The following is a 9,609-nucleotide window of genomic DNA, read 5'->3' on the forward strand; positions in this document are numbered from 1 at the left end:
CAAAAATATTTTCAAATAACTTGTCTATTTTTTGTCCCTTCCTGTTCTTATTAGAGGAAAAGCCAAGGATTGTGAGACCACACAGCGAAAGACAGAGAAGATAGACAGAGAGACAAGGAGAGACAGAGAGAGACACACACACACAGAGAGATAGAGAGACAAGGAGAGACAGAGAGACAGAGTGAGGAGGCTGGGGAGAGCCACGCAGCAGCACAGGCGAAGACAGGATGCTAAGAAGTGTTGACCAGAGCACGGTGGCGAGGAGAGGTAAAACCCACAGGCAGAGGTAGTAAGCCTTGCTCCCACGAGACACAGACTCGGGTGGGGTGGGAGGAGGAGGAGTCACCGCTGGCACAGTGCCAGCCGCTTCCAGGCCTGCTGGAAGGCAGTCGCTCTGTCATGTTAATTTTCTGGTTTGGGTTTGTGTGTGTGTGTGTGTGTGTTTGTGTGTGAGTGTGCGTGCATGAGGAGACCAGAGGTTGGTGGTAGGCATCTTCCTTCATCGCTCTTAGTCAGACATCAAGGCAGGGGTCTTTCCCTGAGTGCAGAGCTCACCTGTCCAGGTAGCCAGTTTGCTCCAGGAATCTTCTGTCTCTGTCTCCTGAATGCTGTGATCACCGGAGGGCCAACACTCCTTCCCGGCATCATCCGCATGGGCGCTAGGGATTTGAACTCTGGTCCCGATGCTTGTGCTGCAAGCGTTTTATCCACTAAGCTACTTCATGCCATGCTATTTCAATAACCAAGCTGTCCTTCACACCCACCATACTCATCTCTGCCCAGGACCCTGCTCCCAGGTCCTCCAGTAAGGTCGGAGGGGGACCCATAGATCTGAGTGGGAAATGAGGTTCCACTATTACTGAGGGATGTCCCCAAGCCTTCTGGGCTCAACAGAGGGCAAAGGCTGAGGGGAGAAAGTGGAGGAGGCTTGCTTCTATTGCCCTTAGCTACTCTAGACAAGCAGTAAGTGATGTGGAACAGTCAGGGCTGCCTTCACACGGGTTCATGTATGCCGGGCTGGCCTTGAACTCACTAAGCAGGAGCAGATAACCTTGAATTTCTAATCTTCATGCCGCCTCCTCCTGGATGCTGGGATTACAGGTGTGCCACCATGGTCAGTCAGTGGTGTTAAGAATCAAGCCCAGGCCTTGTGCATGCCAGGCGGTGGAGTGAGAGTCGAGGGAGAACAAGAGTTTGCATGGGTATAACTGTGGATCTTGACGGCCATGACAGGTACGCAGAATGATAGAATCGGATGCTGGCAGGACTGGGCAAGACTCGGATGTGAGTGCTGAGATCTAATCAGCTGTTTTTAGCAGGCCGAGTGGGAGCCTGAGGGCCTGTGATGACTACAGGTGCTCTGAGGGTCGCTGCTAAGGGTACTGCTGCAGGAAATGACACCTCCCAGGTTCCCCGGGGAGCTCTGAGACAGGGAACGATGTCACGCTGGATCCAGTGAAACCCACACTGGAGCATCACTTCCGGGAGACAGCCTGACTCTGGCTCTCCAGCTGAGTCTCCCTCTGCACTCACACACACGCTGGACAGCAAGATCCAGGTGCAGAGCGCAAACACGCTCCAGGCTGTGTTTACTCTCGACTGACGATTCAGAAGTCTCAGTTGTGTTCTGGCTTTCTCACTCAACAGAGGACATAAGCAAACATCTCAACGGACACGGAATTAACTTCCAATGGCACGGGGGTGGCTGTGTCTATTCCCAGGGTAAGGCTGTGTAAACACTGTACCGTTTCTCACAGATGACCGCAAGTTAGAACTGCCTTTGTGGACTGTGAAAAGGACAGGCCGAGATGAGTGCAGATACAGCCCACACAGGCGGTCTCACTGCGGCCAGGAGCCATGGTGTCCACAAGAGGGTGCTGACGGACCACTCCAGCCTTCATCTGCCGGTCCGCATCCTCCCCTGGTATCCACCCTTTGCCCTTTAAGGCTCCTGGTCTGCCAGGTGGGTCACAGTGACCCACACTGTCCTTCCCAATGAGAGTGAACTCCCTAGCCAGAGTCAACTGCACTGACTGCATGCTGGCAAACAGGGACAGTTTCCTCCAAGCTCTCAGAGCACTGGCCTTCCTGGCTGGCACGGACTGAAAATGCTGCCTCCACTCCCTAGACCACACGACTGCGGGCATCAAGGGCTTCCAGGTGAGAACGTGCAATAGCAAGTGCAGGTAAGATCGGCTTCCTTCTAGGGTGCTCTAGAACCCTTCCGCATTGCTTCTGGGCTCAACAGGCTACCCGGCAGGGAGCCTACGAACCCTGCAAGAACCTTCAACTTTAGACCTTTGTGCCTTGATGCAACACACAGTTCTCTGCAATTGCTTGCTGTTTGAGACAGGGTATCCAGTAGCCCCGGCTGGCCTTGAACTCCTGATCCTGTGTCTATCTTTCAAGTGCTGGGATTCCAGGCATGTGCCACCACCCCCAGTTCTGTAATTCTTGTAGGAAGACTCAGGGTCGTGCTGTTGGTGACCAAGAGCAGAGGTGGGCCGCAGCAGCCAGAAAGCAGTGTTGCTCTCCATTGATTTTCACAGGCAGGTCATCCCATAGTGCCTGGGATGTAGAGCCGCCAAGGGCCATTTGGCCAGCCCCTCCTCCCTCACTGGTGCCAACCTCACGCCATGATGCTTCCTTGGAGGAATGTGTGGAACCTCCCACATGTTCCTTTGCACCAGTCCTTTCCACTGATAAAGGAGTGGCTCGTCAGTCCTGGAAGTGCACCAGGCAGTCTGTTTGCAGATACCTCGATGAGGGAGCAGATGCGCTGGAGGCCAGCTGGTGGCAGAATCTGCACCCCCAGTCTCAAAGTCTTTGGGAGAATGCCATGGTGGCCAGGAAGGAACTGTCCCTTCACTGTGACAGCCTGCTTGTCTACCCTCCAGAGTGCTGACAGGCAGAGGAACCTGACTACTCCAGCCTACCTCAGCCAAAGCTGTCCTTTTGCCACTGTCTGCCAAGCCTTGAAGCCCAGAGACAAATTTATTTGCCCCTGACACTATGACTGTTTTTTGTAGGTGTGCACACTATGAAACAGACAAGTGAGGAAAGCCTGTTCTCAACCCAAGCACTCTTGGGCGAGGAGACCAGTCAGGTATCCCATCTCTGAGGCCTTCCCTGTCTTACACGAGCCACTCTCCTATGCTCTCGCAGTGCTCAGCAAATGTATTCACACAGGATTGTGGTACAAGCCAAGATTCCTCAGCCACAGGGACAATTAGACCCAAGTAAGACAGTGAAGCTGGGACAGTTCTGAAAAGGCTAGGCATGGTGGCGCACGCCTGTAATCCCAGCACTTAGGGAGGCAGAAGCAGGTGGATCTCTGAGTTCAAGGCCAGCCTGGTCTATATATATATATAAACAACAAAAAGACCACCAAAAACCTGGGGAAAACTCTCAAGCCTCCTCAAATGGACTGTCCCCCTAGGGCGCAGAACAGGGTCTCACAGGCTTTGGAGCAATCTGTCGTCCTAGGGCAAACCTAGGACTTAGGCTTCCCGGGAGGCAGAGCAGGCTGTTGACAGCACACCTGTGCCACCCAGCACACTCCACATGCTTCTCTCTGCTTCCGCTCAATGGTTTCCTGGCATAATTCTTCCATTCAGCAAATCACTGTTTGAAAGGACAGGGATTCGGGAAAAAGAGCACAGATGCCTCACGACCATTTCCCACCACCATCCCCACAGTCACCCGAAGCTCCAGCTTCATTAGTTAAGTGCACCCGATGCTGCAGGACCGCAGAGGCCATGGCAGAGGCCCCGCCTGGCACTCCAGACTGCTGACCCAAGCCCAGGCCTTCCACCCTGGAGACAGGGGCAGCACCCCATATCTGCAGGACTGGCCTGTGACTACATTTCTGAGACAGAAGCCTCTTGGGGATGACAGCTGTAACAACTCTCTCCCTGCTGCTGTTCAGGAGCTGGTCAACCCCTGATGGTCACCAGAGGCTGCAGGGGACAGACAGTTCACGGTCCTCCCTATCCTTAGTCAGCAAATGAGGACACAAATGTGCATTACTGGCTTAGCTGGAGCGTACGCTAGAAAGGACTCACAGACTTTCTTTTTATTGTTAAGCTGCAACACACATGGTTTAATACAACAACAACAGCAACATTTAATAATCAAGTGAAAATAAAACCGAACAATAAACACTCAGAACAAAAGCTTTTCCATTGGAAACATGTTAGGACGGACTCGGGCTTCGCTCCCATCTCACTGCGATTTTCTTATGACTCAGGGGCCTACATACCCCGTGTTTTCTGTAGCCATGCAAGTGTGAGTGGAAGTCTGAATGACTAAATAAACACAAAGTCTGTCGTTTACCGTGGAGAACCATCTCCCGAGGCAGCCAAACTGGGTTACAGAACAAAACCACTTAAGAAACTCGCCGCATGCCGGGGCTCATCTTAGAATCCGTGGACCTTCAGCTGCTCTTCCTTGACAATGCCGACCTGTGAAGGGAAACCGCTCAGCAGAGTCTCGGCAGCGACGGCCACCGTGGCTCCCGCCACGCACAGCTGACAGCCCCTAACATGCTCGCACACCAGCACAGGGCACTGCTCCCACAGCAATCACCAGGCCACTTGGCCACACAGTGAGCCGCACCTAAGCCTTCCTTCCCGTCTGCAGTCCCTTCACTTCCTGCAAGCCCGGGGATTTTACTAAGAAAGGACTCCTGCTCAGTTAAAAACGTCTGCTCTTAGAAGCACTCCCAAGGTCACCCCCACAGTGCACCCAGCCACTCACCTCCAAAAGAAACTGGCAAATGTTCTTCCTCTGGTCACCTTGAAGCTGAATAACCTCTCCGTATTCAGGGTGCTCAATCACAGTACCGTTACAGGCAAATTTCTGCAACACAAGTCAAATGCACACAGGTTTGACTTTCTGCAACCACGTCAGTGGGCTTGACTGCATTAAGAAGCAGTGTCCTCCAGAACCAAGTGACTCTGTAGGCCACATGAAAGAGATTACGTCAGGGAGACCAGCAACAACTAGATGGCTCACATTTCTGCCTGAAAGCCAGGTAAAGGCTTTCACTTTACTTTGGGATGGAGAAAACAGTTTTCGTGGGCCTAAGCACTGGTATCCACCCTGCTCCTGACATCATCACCTTTTTGAAAGCCTTCACAAGTTTCTTTTTGTCATAGTCGTCCGCAATGCCCTGCACAGTGGTCAGTGTCTTCCTGCCGTTCCGCTGCTGGATTCTTATATGAATGTAATCCTCAGTCCCCGCCGGGAGTAAGTCGTCACCCTTAGTTGCATCAGCAAAGGGGTCTGCAGAGGGACAGAAAAATTCCACAGCACAAAATGTGTTAGAAAGTACTATGCAGAAATGTGGTCCCCTACAGATCTAGACAGACTGCAGCAAGGGCCCCAGGGTTCCTGCTTCACTTCTGCAGGTGAGGATGCGGCTCGCTGACATCTTCCAAATGAGAAAACCTAAGCAAGCTGTGTGTGCCGATATTTGAGCTTAAGAATAGAGAATACCATTGTTGAAGCCACCCTCTAATAGACAAAAGACATGTATGAAACCCTAATTTCATATGGCCGCCACAAGAACATGCCTCATCTCCGCTATGTTTTGACAATACAGGCATTCAGAAACACCCACCCCAGTCAGTTAACGTAGTCCCCGAGCCTTATAAATACATTATCAACATATTCATGCCATCCCAAGAGGTGTAATTTACAAATGACTGCGAGCAGCGGCAACAGGACCATTTCTATGGCAAATCAGAGAGGCCTGGACTTACGGATTTTATCAGAAATCTCTGAGGTTTGCTCAGAATCAGCTGGGGTCAGACCAGTCCCCAGCTCCTGCCAGCTGCAGGTCCCTCGGGCACCTCTGCCACTCTCCAAGCTCCAGTCCTCGCCGACTGGGTCGCAGATCCCCTAAGCCTTGAGCTTCCCGAGTCTCCCGGTAAGGACTGCGCATCCCCGAACCCCACACCTGTGAGTCCTCGAGTCACGGGTCCCCGAGTCAGCTGAAAGCTGTCGGGTTCCCCAGCCTCTGAGCCCCACCCCTCCCGTCTCCTTGCAGAGCCGCGGCCAGCCCCGAGGCCCCCAGCCAGCCCGAGCCTCGCAGGCTCCCTGCGGGTGTCGGGTTCCCCGCAAGCTCCTGCAGCTCCAGCCCCTGCAGCTCTGACTAACACTCTGCCCCTTGCAGGTCTCTGCAGCCCCCGGCCTGTCGGCCGGCGACACGTCCTCCCGGCCTCTGGCTAGTCTCTGCAGCCCTGGCATGTCCCCGAGACGCCTGTCCGCCCCAGCCAGCGTCGGGCTCCCCACGCCCCGGGCTGGAGAAAGCCGCCCCCGGGGCCGGGGTCGCCATCTTCTGCGCGCCGAGACAAAGCCCAGAGGGACGCGGGCGGCGGCCGGTAACTGGACCTTACCGAAAGATTGGAGGTTCTGGATAGTGGACATGCGACACTAGTGTGAGGCCGGTGAGGAGATAAAATTCCTGCGGGGGCCGCCCGGATCACCGTGTCAGGAGGCTGCAGCGGCGAGAAACGGAAATCAATGAAGCGGCGGAAGCCCGGGGCGCAGGGAGACCCGGAGGCGGAGGCACGGCGCGAGCAGAGAGGCGGCGCTGCGGCTTCTCGCACAAAATGGCCGGCGCCGCGTATTTAGCTACGCGCGCCGCCGCCACGTGACCACACGCACGCCCCGTCCGCCCCGGAGCGCTAAGCTGGGGCCTCGGGGCGGGCGGAAGCCCCCTGCGGGCGGCCGCGGTCCGTCCCGCCCGAGGCGCCGGCTGGAGCAACTTCCGGGTACAACTGCGAGAAACGCTCCCCCCGGGGCCGCCCCTGGTGCGGCTCGCGGGGTCCGCGCCTCTGCCCCGCTGCCGCCCGCCCCGTGCCCTCCGTCACCCCGAGTCCCCGGGTTTCTTTTGCAGAACACCCGTGGGTGCCACCTGACTCTGCGGTTCAGACAAGCCCCAGGATTCGGATGCAGCCGTCTATACCAAGCTCAACCTCGTTCGTCTCAGCTGTCACCACCTGACCTCCCGCAGAGTCAGGAGTGCGTGGAGCCAACCCGCTGCCGGTCCGCCCGGCCTCTCTGCGCTCCTCTAAGGTCCAAGGTTGCCTGGTACCAGGTGCCGCAGATAAAGCAGCTGTAAAGAGGAAGCTGGCACAACCGTCTGCGGCAACCGGTTTATCTATGCGTCACCCACGCAGGTGGTTGGCTTGCTAGACCAAAGAAGTAGACAGAAATGTAGGAGTTCTTAATCTTTTTGTGAGCCAAGCGTATCGACCTCGCCTTGAAATAATTTTGGGGGCCTGATGTAGAAAACACACACATCCCCTCCCCCACCCACCAGTCAAATTGTAGGACATTACTTATTCAGTTTATTCATAATCCATGATGTGAAAGACACTAGATTAAGAATATTTGAATTAGCCAGGCACAGTGGCACACACCTGTAATCCCAGCACTCAGGCAGGCAGAGGCAGGCGGATCTCTGTGAGTTTGAGGCCAGCCTGGTCTACAAAGTGAGTCCAGGACAGCCAAGGCTACACAGAGAAACCCTGTCTGGAAAGCAAAACAAAACAAAACAAAACAAAACAAAAAAAAAACAAACTTGAGTTAATAGTCTTTACCACATTGCGCTTTCATGTGCGTTCTGGGCTAGAACTCAAGTTGTCAGGCTTGTCTGGCAAGCCTGAGCCACTTCCCCAGCCCTGGAGTAATTTTAAAATCTATATCTATAATAATCTCTATATAGATAATATATTATCTTTAATAATCCATATCTCTATATAATCTATAGATACTTATCTATATCTATGTTTAAAGTTATAAAATTAAAAATTATATATATATTTTCCTAATCTAGTAACATTAATTTCTAAGTGACGTGAGGCAGTCTACAGAAGTGCAGAATACACACAAGATATATTTGTTTCTCCCTTTCTTTCTAGATATCTGTCACTACTCTGTATTACATGGTTTCTGAGATGGAGCCAAAGGTGGTGGGCCAAAGAAAAGCTTTTAAAGAAACACAGAAAAGCTTTTAAAATGTTCTGAAAACTGGTGCTGGAGAGATGGCGCAGGCTTGCTGTTCTTTCATGGGCCTGCAGTTTGTCTCCCAGCACCCACAGGGGCCAGCTCACAGCCACCTGTAACTCCAGCTCCATGGGCTCTGGTGCCCTCTTCTGGACTCTGTGGGCTCTGTACTCATCTGCACATCACACACACACATACAACGCATGCACGCACACACCCTGAAATCTTCCAGGTTCCACTGTCATCACCCCATTAGTAGAATGTACCCTGCATTAGGAGCAAAGCTTGCTTCAGAAGTATCCAAGAGAGCTACAACATTTTTAGCCAAGCAAAAACAGAAATTCAGGTTCAAGGCTCTTCTAACTCTGGCCTGCATGGGCTTTGTGTTTAAGCCTCTGGTGTACAATGCGGAGCTACTGTTCATGCAAAGCATGGAGTTCTGGCAGTATAGCTGGTCTAAAGTATAAAATATGTTCAGACTTCTAAAGGCTTAAGTCTACCTGCTCACTTTTACTTTAAAAGAACTTAGCTACTAGAAAACTTCATATACACATAGTTTAAATCTGATTTCTACAAGAGAATGTTTTTTGAAATTTGGAGAATTTCAAGTTTTTATAAAAAGGATAAACTGAAGTATTTGAAATTGAGTGTGGGGCTGGAAAGACAGCTCAGAGGTTAAGAGCACCATCTGCTCTTCCAAAGGTCCCAAGTTCAATTCCCAGTAACCACCTGGTGGCTTACTACCATCTATCTAGTGAGATCTGGGCCCCCCTTCTGGCATGCCTGCGTACATGCAGGCAGAACTCTGCATACATAATAAATAAATAAATAAATAAATAAATACATCTTTTAAAGACATAAAATTGAGTGTGTTTGGCTTTAAGTGATAACAGTGTGGGAAAGGAGCATAGATGGGTTCCAGAGAACAGTTGACTAAGGAGATGAGGGAAGAAAAAAAGTGATAGCTGGAAAGGTAGGTTCCTGGGGTTAGAGGTAGACTCCAATCAGGGCCTTAGTACATAGCAATACCATATAGGACATCAGCCAGGAAACCCACGTGTCCGCAGGGAGAGAACCTACCGGCTGTCCGGGAGGAATAGCTTTGCCTGGCTGGTGGTCACAGGAGCTGCTTTTCTTGGTTCCTCATAAAGGGGACACTGTGATGTAGCTGCCAGCACCCAGGGGAGGGTGCTGCACTCAGCCTGCAGGGGGGCGGTGACAGGAATCACTCAGCTGTGTCTGGTGTTCATGGAGGCACGGTCTCTGTTAGAGCCGGCCCTGACTACCCAGAGACTTGTGTCCAGAGATATGCGATTTGTGAACACAACACTGGAGTGACTCAGATGTCCCTCTGCAGTGAGGCCAGTCCACATACATGCGTGGCCATCGCACTCTGAATTCAACCTCACATCCCGCCAAGGCCAAGCTGCACTGGCTGTTCCTGGTTAGGAACTGAGCACACACATACAAGTTAAGAATTCGGCTGTAGCCGGACATGGCTGGGCACCCTTTAAAGCCAGCATGGCAGAGGCAGGTGGATGTCTGTGAGTTTGGGGCCTGCCATGCAGAAGCCCAAGATCCGTGTAACAGCTC

At 52.5% G+C, this 9,609-nt stretch overlaps 1 protein-coding gene across 1 annotated transcript; it reads right to left on the bottom strand.

Moving 5' to 3' along the window:
- Positions 1–4,060: 4,060 nt before the first annotated feature.
- On the bottom strand, positions 4,061–6,698 carry Eif1b (eukaryotic translation initiation factor 1B). The gene is made up of 4 exons (XM_021664073.2): positions 6,402–6,698; positions 5,123–5,286; positions 4,759–4,860; positions 4,061–4,463 (listed from the first exon to the last, which is right to left on the bottom strand). The coding sequence occupies exons 1-4, from the start codon at positions 6,430–6,432 to the stop codon at positions 4,419–4,421; spliced, it is 342 nt and encodes a 113-aa protein (XP_021519748.1). The 5' UTR covers positions 6,433–6,698; the 3' UTR covers positions 4,061–4,418.
- Positions 6,699–9,609: the final 2,911 nt, after the last annotated feature.

This window comes from Meriones unguiculatus, chromosome 6, assembly GCF_030254825.1.
Source record: "Meriones unguiculatus strain TT.TT164.6M chromosome 6, Bangor_MerUng_6.1, whole genome shotgun sequence".
NCBI classification, from domain to species: domain Eukaryota; kingdom Metazoa; phylum Chordata; class Mammalia; order Rodentia; family Muridae; genus Meriones; species Meriones unguiculatus.